At 52.5% G+C, this 22,080-nt stretch overlaps 8 protein-coding genes across 8 annotated transcripts; 4 read left to right on the forward strand and 4 right to left on the reverse strand.

Annotated features, from left to right (window-relative positions):
* Positions 1–864: 864 nt before the first annotated feature.
* PV08_00875 (uncharacterized protein) lies at positions 865–2,205 on the forward strand (the record flags this gene model as incomplete). The annotated part of the gene is made up of 1 exon (XM_016375240.1): positions 865–2,205. One exon carries the CDS (start codon positions 865–867, stop codon positions 2,203–2,205), a length of 1,341 nt encoding a protein of 446 aa, XP_016240516.1.
* Positions 2,206–2,451: 246 nt separating this feature from the next.
* PV08_00876 (uncharacterized protein) lies at positions 2,452–4,441 on the reverse strand (the record flags this gene model as incomplete). Its single annotated transcript, XM_016375241.1, has 6 exons — positions 2,452–2,975; positions 3,026–3,291; positions 3,344–3,778; positions 3,830–4,162; positions 4,213–4,319; positions 4,373–4,441. 6 exons carry the CDS (start codon positions 4,439–4,441, stop codon positions 2,452–2,454), a joined length of 1,734 nt encoding a protein of 577 aa, XP_016240517.1.
* A 306-nt stretch (positions 4,442–4,747) lies between these two features.
* PV08_00877 (uncharacterized protein) lies at positions 4,748–6,557 on the forward strand (the record flags this gene model as incomplete). Its single annotated transcript, XM_016375242.1, has 3 exons — positions 4,748–4,961; positions 5,022–5,528; positions 5,575–6,557. 3 exons carry the CDS (start codon positions 4,748–4,750, stop codon positions 6,555–6,557), a joined length of 1,704 nt encoding a protein of 567 aa, XP_016240518.1.
* Positions 6,558–6,947: 390 nt separating this feature from the next.
* On the reverse strand, positions 6,948–9,350 carry PV08_00878 (uncharacterized protein; the record flags this gene model as incomplete). Its single annotated transcript, XM_016375243.1, has 1 exon — positions 6,948–9,350. The coding sequence occupies one exon, from the start codon at positions 9,348–9,350 to the stop codon at positions 6,948–6,950; it is 2,403 nt and encodes an 800-aa protein (XP_016240519.1).
* A 517-nt stretch (positions 9,351–9,867) lies between these two features.
* On the reverse strand, positions 9,868–11,409 carry PV08_00879 (uncharacterized protein; the record flags this gene model as incomplete). The annotated part of the gene is made up of 1 exon (XM_016375244.1): positions 9,868–11,409. One exon carries the CDS (start codon positions 11,407–11,409, stop codon positions 9,868–9,870), a length of 1,542 nt encoding a protein of 513 aa, XP_016240520.1.
* Positions 11,410–15,291: 3,882 nt separating this feature from the next.
* PV08_00880 (uncharacterized protein) lies at positions 15,292–16,998 on the forward strand (the record flags this gene model as incomplete). Its single annotated transcript, XM_016375245.1, has 1 exon — positions 15,292–16,998. One exon carries the CDS (start codon positions 15,292–15,294, stop codon positions 16,996–16,998), a length of 1,707 nt encoding a protein of 568 aa, XP_016240521.1.
* A 1,328-nt stretch (positions 16,999–18,326) lies between these two features.
* Positions 18,327–19,080, reverse strand: PV08_00881 (uncharacterized protein; the record flags this gene model as incomplete). The annotated part of the gene is made up of 2 exons (XM_016375246.1): positions 18,327–18,804; positions 18,875–19,080. 2 exons carry the CDS (start codon positions 19,078–19,080, stop codon positions 18,327–18,329), a joined length of 684 nt encoding a protein of 227 aa, XP_016240522.1.
* Positions 19,081–19,680: 600 nt separating this feature from the next.
* Positions 19,681–22,043, forward strand: PV08_00882 (uncharacterized protein; the record flags this gene model as incomplete). The annotated part of the gene is made up of 3 exons (XM_016375247.1): positions 19,681–19,778; positions 19,917–20,581; positions 20,680–22,043. 3 exons carry the CDS (start codon positions 19,681–19,683, stop codon positions 22,041–22,043), a joined length of 2,127 nt encoding a protein of 708 aa, XP_016240523.1.
* Between the last annotated feature and the right edge of the window lie 37 nt (positions 22,044–22,080).

The following is a 22,080-nucleotide window of genomic DNA, read 5'->3' on the forward strand; positions in this document are numbered from 1 at the left end:
ACGAGAGGGTCTGATATCCAAACGAGAGGGTCTGATATCCAAACGAGAGGGTCTGATATCCAAACGAGAGGGTCTGATATCTAAACGGGGATTGTTTACTCTATACCGCCTCGGGATTGTGGTTCCATTAAGGATTTTGGTATTGGCTTCGTTCCAAGGTGTTTGGGATTGTGTCAAGTGAGAGCTCTGCGACCCAATGCATCCTCCTACCTTTTCGACTACCTGGTCTCGGTGAAGAGAGGCAGAACCCGGGGATCCTTCTTCTTCGCCGGTTCCATTCACCGGTATCCATCTCCCTTCCCAACGCTGCACCGGCACCGCCTGGTTGTGGGTTCGAGCCTTGCTGCCGACCAGCGGACAACTATACGCAGGAGGTTTCCCTACTTACAGTGAGTATCGTGTAGAAAAGGTCGCTTACCGTCGGAAGTGGTTCCAGGGGAGTGGATAGATATATCACCTAGGCGCTGATTTGAATTCTCATCGCATTTTCACATTTTGCATTGTCAGATCATAGGAGCATTGTATAAGCAACGTATGTTGAGGTGAACACAAGTATTCGGTGATAGACTGATGACAAGCGGATTCGTTCGTTCTTTGACGTCGTTGCGGAGAAAAGCGTGCCGCGAGCGCCACGACGAACGACGCAAATGACACACACACACAGAGAACAGAGGTCGTTCTTCGTGAAACTTGCGCTCGAAAACACCATGGGACCAAAGGGGGTATCACACCAACATTGACCTCGCGATAGACACCGGCATTGAAACTCATCAACTGGAGTACGTCGTGACATTGAAGAACAGTCCCTCTTCCTTTGAAAGATTCCAAGTGGTATTTTACTCGACAAGCCGATCCCGACCAAAGATGGGCACAGTAATCATTGGCGGTGGCATCATAGGCCTGTCCACCGCATACTATCTCTCACTGTCCAGACCGGCAACAGAAGAAGCGCCTATTCATATCGTCGAGTCTGCGCCAATGTTGCTCGCTTCTGCCAGCGGCTACGCTGGAGGTTTCTTAGCGTCAGACTGGTTCAGTCCAGCTGTTTCAAGCTTGGGGGCTCTTTCCTTCAGACTACATCGCGAATTGGCAGAGAAGCACGACGGGTCGCGAAAATGGGGGTACGCCGGAAGCCATGTCTACAGTTTGAGTGTTGACGAACATGCCGCTAGCAGTCGAGGAAAGACTGGCCGACGCGGAGACTGGCTACTAGATGGGACCAGCCGTGCTGGCCTGGTCGAAGGAAGGTCAGATGGTCACCGTGGCGTGGTAAACCAGGATGGGTCTCCGGCCGTGTTCACTCCCCAACCCGGAGGGTCTCTGAGCACAATTGCCGGTCCGGAGGAATGTGCACAGATTGAACCCAAGGAACTGTGCGAATTCCTCTACGAGGAGAGCAAGAGCCGCGGGGTTCAAATCCATCTGTCCACGACAGCTACGGCGGTTCTGACGAACAACGAAGGGTTTCTGACCGGCCTGAGGTTGGAGACCACGGGAGACCAAGGGGCTGATAAGAGTGATATCGAATGTGACAAGATTGTGTTGGCTGCTGGAGCGTGGACGCCGAGGGTCTTCAAAACGCTGTTTGCACAGAGCAAAACGCGAATACCCATAAGACCATTGGCTGGCTACAGCTTGGCTGTGAAGTCGCCTCGCTACCCTCATCCGTTTGTTGACGCCGAGAAAAGGAACATCGGTGGGGGTCAGGATAACTGGCTTTGTTATGCGATATATTGCGCGCCAGGTCGATACTGGTCCTACTCCCCAGAAGCGTATGCTCGGTTGGCGCGTGACGGTGAAACAGAAATCTGGATTGGTGGTGTCAATGACAGTGCTCTCCCATTACCAGAATTGGCAACCGACGTGAAGCAACTGATGGATCCGAAGAGCATCGAAAGCCTTCGAAAGACCACAGTGCAGCTCACGGGTTTAGCCAGCGAAGGGGATGGCTTAAACCAAGATGATCTCCAGACAGTCCGAGAAGGCTTGTGTTTCAGGCCCGTCAGCTCCAGTGGAGTCCCGGTCATAGGACAGATACCGGAAAAAGACCTGGGCGGAATCCGTGTGGGCGGTGGTGGTGTTTGGATTGCAACAGGTCATGGACCTTGGGGCATCAGTCTAAGCCTTGCATCCGGCTTGGTTGTGAGTGAAGCTCTGCAGGACAAGGAGCCAAGCGCAGATATTGGGGATTTAGGACTGCATTAATGTTTCCCAATATGATCACTGTAGCATGTGGTCTTGCACACTCTCGCCGTTTCGTTGCCAAGCAGTGTCGTACACAAGCTCTTCAACTTGTGGCCACCAACAATCTGTGAATGGTGCATTAGGAGACCAGCCGATACCCATGTTCATGCCTGGCTCAAGCACAGAGACCGAGGCGAGCTTGCCCGAGGCATTCCTCAACACATCTGGATGTTGTGTTAGCCAAGTCGCGCAATTGAATGGAGCCACCTAGTTACCTTCAACGCCATCATAAGGATTTGGCAATCCCGCGAACTCTTGCCGCCATAACCAATAACAATCAAAGCATACGCTCATGCCTAATCTGCTTCTACACTGAAGCCAGAGAGGGTCTATTGTGCCGTCAGGTTGCTTAAACGGCACCTTGCTGGTCCATAGCTGGGACAAAATAATGGTTCCGCGAGCCGCCAAGTCATCAGCTCTCACACTGATCTTTTTGTTGAGTTCGATCACGAGGAAGAAGCACTTTCGTCCACGCTGCAATTCGAGCATGGAAGAGAGATGAGATTTGCCGATGCGAAGGATGAGTAGCGCTGCAAGGTGAAGAGAGGAAAGTAACAAAGCCGGGGCAAATGATGCGAATGCTTCTCGCTTGTCAAGCTCTTCTCCAAATTCGACCATTGCACACGCATTGCTGTACAGGTCGCTGAGGTGCATATCCTGGATTGCTGAAGAGTGGGCAAGAAGGAGGCATGCTTCTACTTGTAGTTTCGCACCGAGTAGCCAGAAACGATCTTCACCATTAGCCCCTTTTGGTTAAAAACAATCAAGGGAAGACACGTACCACTGAGAGATGGACATTCGTGGCTTAAGGAAGCAAGCCGTGTCAATCCTTGATCAACCGCACAACCAAGACTGGCATTTCGGATTTCTGGGCTCTTGGACAATGCCTCCTGCTCAATATGGAGAGTAGCTTCGGTCTGTATCTGATTGAGTTTCCGCTGGAATTGGATGGTCGCAGAAATATCCTTGAAAGGATCTTCTCGATAGCCTTCGTGACTATAAGTATCTGGAATTAGGAGGGGCGGAAGGCCACAATGATTATTGACCCTTTACGTCTGGTTGAGCACCGTGCAGTAGAATACGGAGTGTCCATCCTCACCTCTGACATGTTATTAGACAAAGAGCCCACAGCCTCGTTCGGAAATCCCGCTGTCGGCGGTCATGACGAGATGCAACGCGTGTAAAGTCTTGTGCAGTACCATAGACATGAAGACCCATGTTCGTGGCAAGTTGCAGCATTGACCCGGCAAGCATAGGTACTTTGTCCTTTTGCAAGGTGTCAATCGGTATCGGCCATGTGCACATAAGAATTAGGGCTTGTATGGTCGGCAAATATCTCTCAGTAGCAAATAATGCCTGCTGAGCGAGATCCATAAGTTTTGGAGCTAAAGTCAATATTAAGGTAGGGTTTTCAGATCTCCTGGCACCAGTAGTAACGACCGCCCAGAAGAGGAACGGTGAAGCTCTATAGCAATCATCAGGGTTAAATGGTGTGTCAAAGATGGGCATGTATGGTAAGAATCTGTGAAAGAATCTGAGAGCGTTACTAGGAGAAGGAAAATCAGATCGCGTTGCAAGCACATACAACGAGAAACATTCGTCAATCTCATGAGCATCGACACGAATGCCCTGTAGATTTTGTGAAAGAGTCGCAGACGTTGCTTGATCCGACGTGAGTAGAGGCGTTTCTGCTTGCTCTGTGACCGTCGGGGAAAGGGTCCTTGTCTGTTGCCTCATGTCATTCCCTTTCGCACCAAGGCTTCGGCTCTGAGAAGTGCTGATAGTCTCTGCAAGTATGTCTGAGGTCTGCAACAAGTCGGCCTCCGACAGTTGAATCGACGACGCAGGAAGCGGCTTCGGTGAGCTCGCGGCAACACGTCGCTTCAGTTGATCGAGTTCCGCTTGCAACTCGGTTTTGCTAGAAAGGAAGTCAGTATCATTCTGTGAATCTGCCATCCCACCGCCTACGTTCGACGCTTAACCCTCCGAAAGTTTGCTGAAACGATGCATTCCAATTTAAACTTCCTGCAACGGGAACATGGCTGAGAGTAGTCGTTGGAAGCATCACATCTCAACTATAACATCTGTCAGCGCGAATGCCCATCCTCGAAGTCATCGACATCCATACCTTCTGTTGCCGACACTCAGTGCAGGCTTTTATGCGTGTACCTTTAACAAGGTCGGGAACCGAGGTCATCCTGTCCAGGTTTTGCAACAGATTCAATCAATTTGACAGCGCGAGCACAATAAAAAGGTGCTTATGGAGGCCAAAGTCGAGGATGACAGTATCGTGCCGCAGCAATTACCAGAAGAAAATCGTCTTGCTGTCTAACAGAAAGCATCCCTCTTGTGCTCGACCCCGGACTGTGGATGGCGGCCGAGGCGTCGTCGGGCTCGGATCATTCTTTTCCCGCTCCGCCTGCACCATTTATTCAAAGTACTTCTCTAGATTCTCCAGTCGCTGTACAAACACATGCAGGACCGTCACTTGCCCAGAGACTGAATGCCGCATCGCATTGGTCGGGGCTATCGTCACCACCAGGATATCAAACTCCTGCGTCATGTGTGCAGCCTCCTGTGCCAGTCTCTCAACCCTAAAGACTATGGGAATCCGTTCATCTCGTTGAGCAATGCGCTCCGAGACCCCGACGCTCTGCTACGTGAAGCAGTCAAGGCACATGGGGCACACGCGAGTACAGAGGACTTTAGGTTCTTTTGTAAGAATGACATGGACTTTTGTTGGCCGCAGATCATGGGGCTAACACACTCTTGCACAGACGGAATCAAATCAGCAAATCATGGCTATACCGTAGTGATCAAAGACAACATCGTGACACCTGAACTACCGACGACATGTGCTTCAAACACCTTGAAAGGCTTTCTGCCCACACAAAACTCGACAGTCGCAGATCTTCTCCAAAGAGGTGGGCAGATAATGCTTGCAAAAACAAACATGGATGAATTCGGCATGGGATCACATTCAATCAATTCTGCCTATGGGGAGGTACACAATGGGCCTCTCGCTGGGCCTCATGGCGGAGCGGCACTGTCGGTTGGAGGAAGCTCTGGTGGAAGTGCCCTTGCCGTGGCCTCAAACCTGGCCACGGTCGGGATCGGCACGGATACAGGCGGTTCAATAAGACTCCCGGCCGCGTACATGAGCTTGGTAGGCTTCAAACCTTCGTATGGGATGATATCACGCAAAGGCGTTGTTCCATATGCGAACTCCCTGGACACCGTCGGCTTGGTCGCAAAGTTTGTTCCTGATGTCTGGTTAACATATGGTACGAATGGATCCTCGAATCAGTTGATACATGCTTATGAATACAGACATCTTGACGAAACCAGATGAAAACGACCCGACTTGTCTGTCCTCCGCATCTCGCACACGAGTGCGTTATGCAACCTATGCCCGCGACACTGCGCTGCAGGGTACCAAGATTCTCCCAGTCCCAATGAATGGGCCCAGGTTTAGTCCTGCTTCTCCGGCGGCCTCAGGACGATACAATCCCAGAAAGCATCCTATCCTGCCTCGCAAAACATTGCCGAGGCGCATTGGTGTGCCTCTCGAATACAACATCCAAGAGATGCATCCTCTAGTTCGCTGGTCTTGGACAGCTACTTTGAGTCATTTGGAGAAAGCGGGCTACGAGATCGTCCCTATATCTCTTCCATCCACCAAACACGCATTATCAGCCTACTACATCCTCGCCCCAGCAGAGGCATCTTCCAACCTTGCCAAGTACGATGGAGTTCGATACGGGAGCAACCGGCATGGTCATGTTGATGACGCCAACGGTACCCTTTATTCACGATTCCGGGGGCAAAACTTTGGCCGCGAAGTACAGAGACGAATCTTGTTGGGGACCTTCAGCTTGAGTGCGGGCGCCATGGACAATTACTTTATCCAAGCACAAAAGATTCGGAGAATGGTGCAACAGGATTTCGACTCTGTCTTCAGAATGCCGAATCCGCTCAGGGACGGTACAAAGGTCAACAAGCAAGGCGTGGATTTCATCGTAGTGCCGACAGCTCCAACTCCGCCGCCGCGGCTCAAATATGTCCGAACTGGAACTCCTCTTGAGTCGTACATCAACGACGTCTTCACAGTCCCCGCGAGTTTGGCTGGCTTGCCTGCGATTTCTGTTCCAGGACCACGTCATCCAGATATTCCCTGGCGTCCAGAAGTCGCGGTTGGAATGCAGGTGATTGGCCAATACGGTGACGACTTCAACGTTCTCAAGATGGCAAATGACGAGTTGACGAATTTTCATCCCGGCGTGACCCGGGTACGTTATGGAAAGAATATTTAAGGGTCGCCACTTGCTCTATAGAACGTTGAGAGTAGAGAGCATGGGAATGGAATGAAACGTAATTAAGTTCTCAATTCTGCAGACATGTTACTGGAGTATCTCCGTAAGTTGTCTCAGTCTGTCAATCCACCACTTTCGGTAGGGATGTCAATCACGTTGAGGTTGACGGTAAATCCCCTTGGAATCGAGGGCATGTGTATGTATCCATCGCGTTGAAGGTAAGGGTGTATCGATCACGTTGAAATCGACAAAGTCATGTCTCTGAGGTTCTCAATACATCGGCGGTGGCTTTGCATTTGTCTGTGTCGTTGATCTGTATGCTTTGTGGTTGTGTGATCTATCCCGTACCTTCAGGTACATTAGGTAGGTACGTAAACATAACTTGACTCTCTATTTCGGTCTAAACAGTTCCCAAAGGCTAAGCGGATCCGTCTCGATAGTATAGTCATGGTCACCAGGACCCGTGTCAGTACCCGTATCTCTACCGATGTTCGTCGCCGTGCTCGTGCTCGTGCTCGTGCTCGTGCCCATGCCCGTATTCGTATCCGTACTCGTCGTACGGCTAACGACATCGTTTGTGATACCTGCGTCGTCCCCATCATCCGGAGGGAGCACCACTCCAGACCACCACCACCACGCCTTGTCTGTGTCTCTGCTTCCGCTTCCACTCGCGCCTCCGCCTCCGCCAACATCCTTCCTTCCTGACTGCGAGCTCGAATACGAACGCGAAGGCGAAAGCGAATCCCGCGACGGCGAATGAAACCGGCCACGTGCCCCGGCAGCGGCAATTGCAGCAGCGGGAGTAGTGACAGTACCACTCTTACATCCAGGATGTATGCCGACCTCCCTCAATCCCGAATGACCTACCATGCGCGCCAGGCCGACGAGTTTCAATGCTCCGCCCGTCGCGACCCGTCTGGCAATCAACGTCACGTCGACCCCGCGGAACTGGCATATCAGATCGCCCCTTCTCACGTCTGTGCACGCGAAGCCCAGACGCAGAGGATCGACGCCGGCCTTGGGGTTGGATTCGATGATGACGCTCGGTTTGAGGAGGGCGGCGTTGTCGGCGGTGCGTTTGTCTTCTTCGTGGCTCAGTATTGTGGCGTATGGGATCCGACATGTGGGTCTTTGCGGCTGCATCTGCGGTTGTGATGGGTTGTCCGACAAAGTCGCGTAGTTGTGGAGGTTGGTCAAGTCGGTGCCGTGCGTTGCGGCGGCGATGATGGTACTGACGAGGTCGGAGGGTAACGGGGCCCTAACGTATTCTGTCCCCTTTGCTGACGACGTCACACTGTCAACCGTGGCTGTCGTCGTGGCGGCGTTGTTGCTCGACGGCGTTGTCGGTATCGGTGTCTGCGTGGATGTGGATGTGGATGTGGTCGAACCAGACGCGTTCCGCGACGGTTTTCTTCTGACCTCGTGGCCTACGTATTTCTCCCAGGGCACTTGATCTAGCCGTTGGCGAAGATCACGAATACTCGTCCATCCAGGGAGGACGGAGTCGATCGCGTTGACGTAGTCTGGTCGCAGGTTGAAGACGAGGCTGTCAAGCATATCCTTGGTGGGTTTGTCGTCGCTCGACGTCGAAGTCGAGTTTGATGATGCAGAGAGGTAATTTTCTATATCGGCTTGTGTTATGTTCAGAGCCCGGATCGTAAGGGATATGGTCTGCATGAATGGCACTGTCCCTGAAAGAGAAGGAGAAGGAGGAGATCGAGACAGATATTGATATCGCATACAGAGATACCTGTAGACTTCAAAATAGACCTCGACGATATGCTTGGAGTAGTCTGGCTGTGGGCCTTCGGTGTCGCTACAGTCGTCTGCGATGCCGAGGATGCCATAGATTTTGTCGCGACGTTCTGCGCATTTGGAATCGTAAAATTCGGCTACGAGATCAGAGAGCATAGAGTGAGCATGGTGAGTCCGGCGGAGGGTGAGGCGGACCGGGAGGGTGTGCATGAATTGGTCGACGAGTGTTGTGATCGTGGTTGAAGTCGTGGTAGATGCGTCTAGGGACGTGGACTTGAGCATACCCACGACGACTTCGAATAGTGTCCAGTCCAGCTTTGCCGTCCCGACAAGCACTTCGAGAGAAGGCGACCGGAGGAATTCTTGAATGATCCATGTCCGTGTCCAGTAGACACCGCGACACAGGTCGAGCAGGTTACGCCACCGGGCTTCGAGTTTGGCAACGACTGCACTTGTACCGGTGTTTGTACTGGACGCGGTATTCCCACCGACTCTTCCGGTGATGTACATGCGTTCCCAATTGTCTTGGGTCGCCGCAGATGGTTTCCGCTCCCCTTTGCCCCCGTGAGAGCGAGCGGGAGAGTCACTTACGGACATTGCGGCCGCTAACTCTGCGACAAACTCAAGTGCTCTAGCTTGTCGTCTGTCTTCACTGGGCAGACCGAGCCATACTATAGTTCTGTCGGCGCTGTGGTAGATGCTTCCCATCAGTTGCACATGGAAGTTTCTCTCCTCGAGATTGGCTTGGTCGATGCACAGAGCGTCGATCCACAGGAAGCGGCTCTCACCTCGCTGTCTGAGGTGCCACAGGAGACTGTACAGATTGGCCCTCACCAAGAACGGGCGGCCATTGACGCGGATCTCGTGGGTGTGTGCCGCATTGCCCCAAGTATAGCTTATTGCGACGTATGGTGGCCGACGGTGTAGAGCGTATTGTGTGATGCGGAGTGAGATAGGGGCTTCCCTTTTGCTGCTGCCACCGGCACCGGTGCTGGAAGCAGAAGCTGTGGTGGACCCCTGGATTTGCAAGAGGCGCATGAACTTGCCAGAGAGCGAAAGTCGGGAGTGTTGAAAATGTCCAGACGTACTCATGATGGTGGATGTCGAGGGGGTCGTCTCAACTCACTATCCGTGGGCGTGTATGATCCTCATCACGACCGGCGCGGATCAGGCCGACATTTGTCCTAGGGACGATCTCTGGAGTTTGCTGGTCTCCCATATAGATACGCGAGAGTTGGCCCGATGGTATACGTCGTGTTTGTCGAAGGGCCCCAGTATGCTGTGAGGAGTGAGGTTTTGGTTTGTTGATTTTGAGAATCCGGCACAAAGTCGACAACACAATTTTGGCCCCCAACGGCAGACCCGCATATGAGACGAAGTATGCTTGGTACGTGCCGGGTTACGTAGGGACTATTCACGTGAAGCATGGGTTTATCCCAGATCATATTCAAGAACAACGTAAATCACGTAGCTACATGAGTAACCACTTCACATCCTAGTTTGGCCACATCATATCGTCTCATTCGTCAAATGTCTAAAGCCAGAGTCCGGCAATTCAAGCAATATCCATGGTATCATCACCATCATCTCGAGAATCCTGGTCAACAGCCATAGCTGTACCCTCCTCACCTTCTGCAGCTCGATTTCTGCCCGCAAGAAGCTCGCGTCTCACTTCTGGACCAATGTCTTTATGGCCGCGAACAAGCAGAAGATCCAGTAGTGCTTCACGCTGATCTTCGGTGATCTCGTGTCTGTAAGTTTGTGCGAAGATGAGGAGGCTCTGGTGCCACAAAACAGGAAGCTTTGCCTCTTTACTTGCTAACCCGGCATCTGCTGAATCCTCTTTGGATGCTCTAAACCGAAGGAAGTGGAAGACCAGCGCATCCACGACTTTGTAAGGCAGGGCGTATTTCTTCGCTAGCAGAACTCGAATGAAGATGTTGGCTGCACCGGCAGCTTCACTGTTGACGTTGGACGTTTGTTCCGCTGAAATCTCGCATAGACGAAGTAGAGCTGCAGCAGAGTGCAAGACAGGGATCTTGATCTTGGCCAGCACTGAGGAAATGATTTGTGCCTCACGGAGGGTACAGGAAGACTGCACAAGAGTGAAGAGGAAGCCTTTGAAAAAGGCGGAGGGTCGATAAAACGCAGCCTTTAGTGCGTTGTACAGGTGCACGTTGAGTTTCTTGTTCTCTTGAATATCTTCCCGGACATGTTCAAGGAGGATGGTCTCACAAAAGTATTGCCCGGTAGCCGCAGGGGCAGAGATGAAGATCTTGGTGGCTCTGTAGACGGCATGTGGACTCCAATTTTCCGGTCGGGTTATGGATAGTAACTCTGGCCACTGAGGCAGCGTGGGTAACACCTTGAAGGGCTTGGGAAGAGGTCCAGATTTATAGCGAGAGAGAAGTTGGCCGACTTTTGTGAATGTCTCAGCCACTCTCATGGGGATTTCAACCGCTTCATCGGGTGGTCCTGAACCGATGAATGTCTGTTGTTGAGTGCCCGCATTGCGCGCTGCTTCTAGCGCTTCCTTTTCAGCGATTCGCTGCAGGATCAGTTCTGTAAGATTCGTAGGCGGGCCTTGTGGTTCCTCTTCTCTTTCGGACACATTGTTTGGCTGTCGATCCCCCGTGGTGAGGTTCGCTATGGAGGGTGCAAAATCCGGCAACTCTTCGCCATCCTTGAGAAATTTCTTGTAGACAGCCATGTCTTCTGGATCCAGGTCTTCTTCGGCAGCTATTTCGTCTTCTTCTTCCGGCATCCAGTCTTCTTCATCGTCATACTGCGCTTGTCCATCTCGATCTTCGTCGTCATCGGTGGTGAATCGTGAGTCAAAGGCAAAGGCGGCATTTGATGGAGATAGAGCCTTCACACCAGCGGCGGCGTGATCTCGGGCTTCTTCATCCGCCAGATCTTGTGCAATGGCCAGAATCTTCCTCGAAGATTGAGCGTCAATATAGCCATCTCCTTGGGTATTCTCATCGGTCCTGGATTTTCTCTTCCCAGTGACAGACTTCGTCCGTAGACGGCCGCCCGAAGCGGTTATATCATCTTCCAAAGGGTTGTGGCGGCGTGCCATGGCGGATTTGGACATTGTGGCTCAGGAGCCCCTACTTTTGATGGACCGTATTAGGAATAACGTTTCAGGCAAGACGCTCAAGGACTCGACTTTAGCACGCAGACAATAATATGGTCGCCGGATGTCAAAAAATGTTTTGGATGCGGAAAATTATCCAGAAGTGGATGGAAATTTTACGCGAGCTTTCCGCTTAGTCATTTTCGGCTATTCCTGCACCTCGTCCTTGGGGTGACTACAGCCGAGATGAACGACCTACAAGAAGAGTATAGTACGGATGGTTATCAACCTGTTCGTTGTTTCTGATGAGTGCCACGTTGAGCGACTTAGACCAGGTGTGGACGAATAAATGGGTCTCCATAGACGTCACTAAGCCAGTTTGCCCTTGGTCACGGAGTCTGAGTAGTGCTCAGAGCACTGCGCGCCAAAGCTAGGAACTCTGATATCGCGATATATTGTACAAAGAGACACCGTTGCGTGACTGTTGGTCTGGTTCTTGGAGGAAAGTTCACCCATACATGAAACAGTTTGTGTCAGGCGACGACGAGGAGCTTCATATGGGACCGCTGGACTGACATGATGCTCTCCATGCGCCCACCAGCTTGTGCTGTCGAGAAGCCCGCAGTGAGGTGGATTGAAGCTCTGAGGCGAGCTGCCGCACGGTACCTTACTGCCTTGATACTAACCCAGTGAATATAATGATGATCACGAAAGCTTAGATGGTAGGTTTTTTAACCCCCAGAATTTCTGTAACAAAGAACGCCTTGATGCCCACTAATTAGACTCACCGCGTCGGATGGCAACTCTGGCCTGAGTGGTTTGGAGGTGGGCTTATCCTTGAAAACTAGCTGCTTAGTGGTTTGAACTGGGAATCTTCACCTAGGTTTCATGAATACTGAATATCACTAGGACCTCAAGTTCTAGCTCGGCGCGCATAGTGATAGTCGGAATAAGTATTGTGAAGCACTGGCTGCTAGGTCGGGTATCGCACTTCGAATCAGTTTCTTGCCGTTTTTGTATTCTTTTTTCAGATATCCTTTCTCATTCAATTCGCTGAATGCAAGTCGCAGGATTGAAGAAGAGGGCAGCAAAGGGGTACAATGGTAGTGAATCCCCTTGGTCAATCAAGAATCGGCGCCTAATTTTGGGCGGTGACGACACCCAGAAGCCTGCTGCCAAATTGTCGGCGTGCGAGCGTTCAATCATGTGCTGAAGGATTGTCGCCTATCGCATTGAGCGCAAGTCTTGATAGCCACGATCTGCCGTACAGTGTGCTTGTGCTCGGCCACCCTTTCCGATCATCACCATCTTACCGGATATGACATTCGACGAATATTGAACGGCTGGGCAATGTCAATCCCATATTGGAAGATCCAAATTTCCTGCATCCTACATATAAAGAGCTGCCACCGGGGATGCCTGGTCGGCAAATGTTGACACGCAGGAGAAGATCAGCCACTGACCTGCATTTGGCAAGAAGAGTGTCCACCAGCGTGATACAAGTTTGAGCGACAAGGGTCTGGTTTTGAACATGGCGGGATACACATTGCAGGAGGCACCTTCGGGTCAATCTCAACGCTGGTCTGATATTTGATGACCACTCGGCGAGGCCGTGGGGTATCATGTCAGCCTCTCCAGCTCCTGCTGATTATCCACGGTTAATCCAAGGCCGACATGGCTGCTGGTGCGGCAACGTTGCACAGTCCTAGAGGCCGGCATAAAGGCGGCAGGCCACTTTGATCAGGGTCCTGAGTCCGCTGTCAGGAAGTGTCAGTATGGCCGGCGTGTGGGCCAGCGATCAAGTCCCGCCAAAAAGCCGGGTCACCCATGTCCACGGGTCTGGCAGATGGATGTTCCGTTTTCATCAATTGTTTGGCTCGGTGAGCAGGGCGCAACACAGCATTGTCCGGGGGCTTGTATGCGGGGGCTGATTGGAAGCGCAGGACAGCGGTTGGACGAGAAGGGCCCAGGTCTCGACCTGATACGAGTGTCGTCGTGATTCTAAGTATATCCAAGGATGAAGAGATGTTGGGTGTTGCAGATTCGGAGGCTGCCTATTGCCCAAAGAGTCTTCTCAATCACGAGGGACCTGGCAGATCAGTGGTAGGGATGGTAGGGTTTGAGTGATGGGCCAGAGCAGGCCGAGAGGGCTGGTGTTTAGGCAGTCTGACTAAGTTTCAAGTGGTGGATAGGGGAAAAGAGCACAGGCCGGGTGAGCCCCAAGGAGCCTAAGAAGGACCCCAACGACGCCTAAGGGCACCTAAGGGCACCTAAGGGTATCTATTTCCGCCCCTGTCATGGCCCATTCCACGTTCGTCAACACTGCGGCCACCACCACCGCCGCCCGCCGCCACGAGAAAATAGTTGCAGATATGTGGAGGATCTACGAGTCCGCCACAACCTACAGTACTCGTCCTGACTCGACGTAATTATATCATTCCTTAGTCCCGCCCTTCCTGTTGAGAATGCGGACCCTCTGGTGAACTAGTGTCGTAACGTTGGAACCTCGGATGTGCCTTTTTTCCTTCTGCTGACCTGACCTTGATCTTTTCTCGACCAACTCTCAAGCGAAGGGAGAGACTCCCTCGATACGAGTATACGGCAGGCCTTTAGTCAAACCGCCGCGACGGCCATTTCCAAGTAGATGATAACGTCTTCTCGCTTCCATCTTAGCAGCAACCGTAGTCCAGAGAACAGACCCTCATCCACGTTGCACCTTAAACTCGATATAACCTCTTCTGACCATTCCAGCATCAGAGTGAAAACCATCTCCTCCCTCGCCATCACTGCTTCGACCCTCCTTTACTTCGCGCCCCCTCATGGTTCGCGGGTCTCGCTTCTCGCCTCCTTATCTCGACTCCGTAACACTCGCGCTTCCCTGATCCATTGATCCTCCTGCTTTCCTTGGTCCGAACTGACAGCTCCTCTCCACCTCTCCACCCTCAGCCAGCGATCGATCTGTCGTGTCTGCAGCCAACTACTGTGCCTCTACTGTGCCTCTACTGTACCAACAAGGGGTTTCCCGCTCTCCTGTCGTCCTCTCGTCCTCCCCTTCGGCGACAGGATTTGCACATCGGCTGCACCTCCGTCCTGTTGCCAATCAGCCATCCCTGCCGCCTCCTCCCAATCCGGTTCTTCCGTTGGACTCCGACCGAGCGAACCACTTTGTCTACTACCTTATTGACCCCCTCGATTGATGCCGTAGTCCACTGGATTCTATTTTGTCCCTCCGTCGGTCGTCGAACTCCCTTCGAACTCTGATCGAACCCTCGACACTCTGCGGCCTCCCTCGAGACCCTCGGAAACCAATACGCCTCTCGAGTTCCTGCAGCTCGGTAGCAGGAGATACACTCGCGTTGTGTCAACGGAAAAAAAAACCCGTGCCTCTTTCCGCCGTGTCTGCGCATCTGACTACGCAGAACCTGTGCTCCTGATATTCGCAATATATCTGGATCTTGCGCCGCGCGCCTGCTCCTTGTTTTCTGTTCTAGAAAACGCCCCCGACAACCCTAAAGCCGCCTCTCCTTCCTGCGCTGACACCACCCTCCTCGAGTCCTTTCCACACCTGAACCTCCATCTCGAGTCCTGCCTCCACATCTGGCAGCTTGGTCTTCCGAACCGGCCGCGACGAGGCTCTTCATTGACCGGGCAACTCTTCGTCATACAGTCGCCTCTTCCGGTGACGCCTGCACCGACTGGCCTGAGCCCCCCGAGTCGTCGTCCAAAGTCGGGGACCGCATCTACTAGGAGAACCGACCTGTCCGTCACGCCTTGTCTCCCAGATGTGTGGCGTACTCCACTGGCGATGCAAAGTATTGATGCCTTGCATGACATGAAAATAGCACATCGGTGAAGGCGCGCCCGCTTCACGAAAATACTTCTTAAAGCCGCCGCATAATCATGAGTACCCTTTTTCAGTCGACTTTGAGAAACCCTTTCGATCCTCCTCTCGAATCTCTGTCGGGACCACGAGCCATGCCTATTCTGCACCAGAATAACAACACCTCGCCCAAGTCGAGTCATGAAGATTCGATGCAGGCGTCTTCTCCTGCTCCCTCGAACATGGGTCCTCCTGCCCAGGGAACAAGCCCGGAAGTTGACCAGGGCAATTCAGCCAACGGCGGCCGGGAGCATGTTGGCTTGAGCATGAATAACGCTGCCGCCGGCGCCGTGGGAGCCTCGCAAGGCCCTAAGGTGGTTCAGACAGCATTTATACATAAACTCTACAGCATGTTAGAGGACAAAAGTATCCAGCATCTGATATCGTGGTCCAACACAAATGAAAGCTTTGTCATGTCACCCTCGACCGAATTCTCTAAAGTGTTGGCGCAATATTTCAAACACACAAACATATCTTCATTCGTCCGCCAGCTGAACATGTATGGCTTCCACAAAGTCAGCGATGTCTTTCACACCGGATCACCGGATTCGGCGCTTTGGGAGTTTAAGCACGGGAACGGCAGTTTTAAGAAAGGTGACCTAATGGGACTGAGAGAAATAAAGAGACGTGCTTCGAGGCACACCTTGATTCATCGGGATTCGTTCTCCAATGCTAAATCTGGGGCATCACAACCCGGGACCCCAGCGGACATGATCTCAGACACTGACCAACGCCTTGCCATGCTTGAAAATACATATTGGGACATACAAGCACGCCTGCAAAGGACAGAGGACAGATGCCAGACATTAACAGAAGGCATGATCCGAGTGCATCAGTTATCTCAAAACCTGACCAGCGCTGTGCAGACACTATCGTCGCCAGATTCCGCATTATACAATGACATTGCCAACATGCAGAAAGAAATAGCTCGTCAACTTGAGTTTGTCCGCGGCTTGGAGTCACAATCAGATACGTTGCACGTGGGCAGGCAATCACTCTTTCCTAATGGCGGTGCACTAGAACCACCCGTCTCTCCTCGAGGATATAACTACCCTGACAGCCGAAGGTCATCGATTCAAATTGAACCACAGCATGTCGGGTTGCGACCGCCTGTTCCTCCGCTTCCCCATTTTCCCTCTTCACCACGACGATTCGGATCGGTGAGTATACCGCATCCATCTCCAGGCTTCAGTCGACCTGCGCTGCCCACGCAGCCACCTCCTAGCGTACACCCTTTGGCCTCTGTGTCCACTCCCCCGCCTCTGAATCTCGCCCGGAGACACACGTCAGCTGATATCCGGGAGCACGGTTGGCCTCCATCAACTGACAACGGGAATGGATCGCCATATGCATCTGGACAATCGTCTGTGCATTGGCAGCCGTCATCCCCTCAACAAGGCCCACAGGCAGGGGATCGACAACTTCAGGACCAGTTGGCACGATACGAGATCAATGGGTCTAAAAGGCACGCAACGACTGCAAATCAACCAACTCCACCGCTGACCTCGTCGTCCGAGGCACCGCCCGCTGGTTTGGGTGTAGAGAACGTCTTGTGGACGCCCGCCTCGAGTAAATTTCCGCGACCCAACTTTGAGCTACATTCGGCTCCTGCGACCCGTCGAGGCAGTATGGCGACTCTCCAATTACTGCTCAACCCGGCCGAAACGGCGGAACAAGAGAACGAGGACGAAGGCAACGATGATCGGAAAAGGAAACGACTGGTATGAAGATAATGTGAATGTTTGGCTGGTTTTTGTTCCCGCCGAGTGTGACGGCCGGAATGTTTTGTGAAACAATGTATGGCAGGGTTGGCGGGCATGTGTATATATATGGAAGGGAGGCACTTTATTGGTTTTGACTTTTGCGCATCAAAAGAAAGCCAGCTTAATGGTCCCAGACAGTCAGATCTGGCGGAGTTTGTTTTTGATCTCGCTGTTCTTATCTTTGCCTGTTCGAGTCCTGCAATTTCACAGCGTTCACACTACGTATTTGTATCAATGTGGTGATCAGAAAGGAAAACCCCACCTGGGTTGGGATGAAGGAATGAAGATTGCCAACCTCAGGCGGGTTGCAACCTTTAAAAGTCTAGGCGTTTCTCCCTTGTGCTCAAGACCTGGGCGGAAGAGAAGGCCAGATTCCATTCGAGTCATACACAGATAGCCAGAGATTGAGCTCTACGGAGCCATGTTATGAAATTATACCCGCCTAGCTTGGTAGTGGCTGCGGAGAAGGCATTCAGTGGTTATCCTTACCACCTTGGTATCTACCTGTCCTTCCTTGATGAGTGAGGGTGATGGCAAGGAGCATCAGGTGTGCGAGAAGATTCATTCTTCGCAAAAGCAGTTTCGTTTCATATTGTTCCTCTGACTATAACACTGCCACGTGGACTGATCTACACGGTGGGTGGTCGTGGTGACGTGAGTGAGAGGGATTCACGAAAGACGTGTTTCTGCAAGTTTTCGCATCTCTGTGTGATTTGCGCAGGGTCCAGAGTCGCTATCCTCCGATTGCATTGGTGTCCGTTACGATGTAAATTCTTTCCCATATGGTGTAGAAGTAGTAACATCCACCATCGATGTGATGTGTAATTCGAGCTCCGATGCTCGGTAGATGATACGGGTATGTTGACCCGAGTTCTTTTCATCGAAAGAGTCGTAGATCGTGAGGCGGCTCAAGATACTCGATCTGCGTGTCCGACCGTGTGCCACCAAAAGGGGTGTCTATCCTGGTAGGCGGAATCTCTGTGTGGTCCATGTCACTGTACAGGGACAAAGTGCGTCACTGGCAGCAGGTTGATATGGGGGGCTGAGAAACCCTGGTCCCTTCCAAGATTGATTCGCAGACAAGGTTGCTAGCGAGTGAATCAGGCCACTGCAGTGCACGATGAGAATATCGATGACGACGGGGATGCCGCAACTTCCGGTGTCGTTGTCCCTTGTTGCTGTACATAACCGTCATCGGAATCTGTTCCTGGCTGGCGGACTGGCTTTTCACAGGTGGTGATGAAAAGCCAATGGCTTGGTTTCCTTAGCTGGATACCGTGCACCCGAGTTGTTCATCCATCGTCACCTTTTCCGGATTTCTTCTTCTTCTTGGACGCACGAGACGCGAGTATCTCATCCAGATAACTAGATCCGCGTTTCTTCTTCTGCTGTTGATGCGTCGTTGTCTTTTGCAGCTGACCACCGTTCAGCGCCGTAGCATTCTCGGCCTCTTGCGACGGAGACACGACGTTATCTGCGCCGTTCGCGTTCGCTACCGACGAAATCTGGGAGCTTGAGAGCTTTTGCTTCGAGGCCTTGCTCTTGCCCAATCCTGATCTACCCTCTTCCTCATCTTCGTCGTCGTCATCTCGACGTCTGCGAAGGGAATGCGGGTTGCCTCCTGGTCGAGGAGGGCCCCTTGTAGAAGTAGGGTGCTGATTGGCCCCGCGACCAAGCATTTGCTTTCGGAGGAACGCCGTTGCTGGATCTGAGGAGCCGCGAGATGCCGAAGAGGTGGGATCTGTAGGTTCGGCGTATCCTATGCCACCGCTGCGGGAGGGAGGTCAGTAAAGAAGAAACATGGGAACAAAGGGAAGGGTGTAGAGCCAGGACGGCATACGTGTCAGAGTAGAGAGCCGGTTTATGGGCTACTGTCTTGTCGAACTTGTCTTGCTCGTCCTGGACCGAGGCGGCAGAGGACTCGTCACCGAATACCCCGGAGAGCCATGACCTTGCAAGCCGAGAGGCCTCGGCGTGTTGGAGGAGGGCTTCGTTGGTAGATAAGTCGATATCTGACGGTTTAGAGGGGGGTTTTGTCACGGGCATATTGAGTTCAGCATTGTGGCTTTGTCAAACCAACTTGCGACTATGCGTTCGTCTCTCGTGGAAGGTGTCACTTGTCACTGTCGTCGGTGCAGCCCAGACTTTGTACTAGTTAGTTTTTTTGGAGAGAGAGGAACAGTAGGGAAGGTTAGACGAGAGAGACGAACTAGCTGAGCAGTTAGTCAGTCAGTTTGCGGTATTGTCGTTAGTTACGGTAGGTAGGCCGCGCTCGAGGCCACAGCGGCCAGCCTGGCATCACGCAGTCGTAATGATGGTATTTCAGTCCGCTACCCACAGATCTTGAAGGATGTTGTGCATATCAGTTCACAGTGCCACATGCTGCTAGATACAAATATCCACCGAGGAACGCGTAAATCTGCATATCGTGACAGGAGAACCCAGAAGCCCGTCCTTTATCACCTATGCTTAGCCTCAGATTCCCATCCCGACGGAAGTGCGCTAACTAACTAAGTTAGTCTCCGTGAGCCGCAAGTTTTCCCTCCAGATTAGTAGAAAACATGGGCCGCTTCCGTCGACCTTCCTTCGGAATCTCCGTCGAGGAGTCAAGTGCGATAACACTCGTTTTCGACCAGGACACACTCAATGATCCATATTGACAACGACCAACTGCCGAGCAGTCCGCCAAAGAAACGCAAACTGAAGCACCCCCGCACTGCACGAGCTTGTGCCTTTTGTAGAAGGTGAGTGCGCTCCTAGAAACGCTATCCCCAGAAAAAGGCGTGCACGCCTCAAGCGGCTGTAACAGATTGTCGTTCTTGCAACGCAAACGAGTATGGGTGGGGTCCTCCTTGGAGCTACTAACACCCTGTTGAACCCAGGCGTAAGGTCCGATGTACGGGCACTCAGCCTTGCGACTACTGCCAAAATGAAGGCGTCCGATGCGAGTACAGCGATGGCCTGGTACGGTCCAGTCCGGCGACGCCCAGGCAGAGTTCTCAGTCGGAGTCGCAGTCTCTCACAGTGTCAGGTCACTCTTCAACCAGAACTGGCCATCATGCAGCCGTGGTAGACCGTCCTGGATATGAGGTGTCGAACGTCCCGCCGCCGTCGAAGTCGGTTTCTTTGGATCCTCCACAGACATTCGCCCAGGGCCAGCACATCGGCCCTTCTGCGGGAGTTTCGTTCCTCTACCATATCTGGAACCGGTCTGGCACCGCCGAAGAAGAGGTGTCCTTGCCGACAGCGCCGTTGACTTGCCATGGTGACGCGCCTCAGCCGCCCATCAACATGAACCAGCCTTTACCCACGCGAGAGGAAGCCATCACTCTGGTGGAACGGTATTTCCAATTTGCCGTACCCACGTACCGATTCCTCCTCCGGCCGTCGACGGAAAGATGGATCTCTCAACTTCTCGACGGGGCTCAGCTGTCCAAAGCCGAGACCGCCTGTGCGTTGATAGTATGTTCCCAGGCACTTCTTTATACCACAGTCGGCGACAGATACCAAAACGGAGGAGATGAAGGGCTCAATCGAAGCCGAGCGTGTATGTTGTGCCCTCTCCTTCTTTTTCTTCTTCTTTTTCCTTTGCGCGGAAACGAAATGCCTCCTGAACATGTCCGCGCTGACCACTTCAACCTACAGACTTTGACAAAGCCAAATCTCTACTCAACCAAGAGCCTGGTCCGGCTACTCTGGTCAGCGTTCAAGCACGTTTAGCAATGTGTCTATACCTCTTGGGTACCTTCCGCATCAACGAGTGTCGTTTCTCCTTTAGTTTCGTGTGCACGGTTCTGATCTCGATCGGACTCCAACGGAAACCCCTTCCATCCTCCAAATTCGACCTGGTGACATTGGAGTCTCGTAAACGCACGTTTTGGTCCGCTTACGTCCTCGATGGCTATCTGAGTGTCTTCCTCGGCCAACCACGGCTCCTTCACGACGCGGATATCGACCAAGAGTATCCCCGCAACATCGACGATAACGACCTGCTACCCTCGGAATCGCTTGACGATCTCCCACTCCATGGCAACTTGGAGGCCTTCATTGCGCATGCTGAATTATCCAAACTGATGGGTCGCAACAACCAACTCCTCTACCCCCTCCAACCCCTCACGGAAGAAGATGTGCTGGCGCGCACATATCAGATGCTCAGTGCTCTTGACGCCTGGAGGGATTCGTTGCCCGAGTTCCTGAAGCCTCGCGACAAGACACTCACAGGACAAAGGACATTCGAGAGGCAAAACACCACGCTCAAATTGGCCTATGCCCACTTGCGCATCCTAGTCACTCGGCGCTGTCTCCTGGCGGACTTTAGTCACCTCGGTCGACGTGGGCCGTCCGAGGGCCATCGTGCGCTGAAGCCGATCGAAGAATGCATCGCCGCGGTATGTACGATTCTGGATACCATCCCTGTATTGAATGAGAAGGGCACTATATACCAAGCATTCTGGTTTCAGTCTTACGTGGCCCTCGTGGGAATATCTACGTTGTACGTCTTCCTGATCCAGAGAAGCCGGTCCAGATACTTGGAGCAAGCCTTTGACCGCGTCGACATCTACCTTGACAAGGCGAGGTATTGTCAGGACTTTCTGGCCAAGTTGGCACCAGAAGGTAGTCAATCCAGACGGCATCATGAATTGTTGAACCGGTTGAGGGATCGAGCTGTGAAAGATGCGACTAGGGCGAAGAAGGCTGTTGCAGCAGATGGCGATAATCTAGCGAATGCATTGAGAAACACTGTAGACACGGAGACGCCGGAGCAGCAGGTGTCAGTGTCGACGGATCAGGCTGTGCGTGGCGGTATAAGTGACTTGATCCATCCGCTGAACTCTGAGAAGGTCGGACAAGCGACGGGTGCTGGTGGGTACGACGGCACCATGGATGCCGTGATCGGCCAGTTCACTCCCGCCGAAGACGACTTTATGTTCCAAGATCTAAATGGCTGGGGATGGGAGAGCCTTGACACGGGTGGGTTCTTTGGTGATGGAGACTCGTTCAGCATTTAGCAAACGGTCTCAGCGAGCTCTCATATCTGCCAAATGG

The sequence above is a fragment of the Exophiala spinifera genome, assembly GCF_000836115.1.
Source record: "Exophiala spinifera strain CBS 89968 unplaced genomic scaffold supercont1.1, whole genome shotgun sequence".
Lineage (NCBI taxonomy): Eukaryota > Fungi > Ascomycota > Eurotiomycetes > Chaetothyriales > Herpotrichiellaceae > Exophiala > Exophiala spinifera.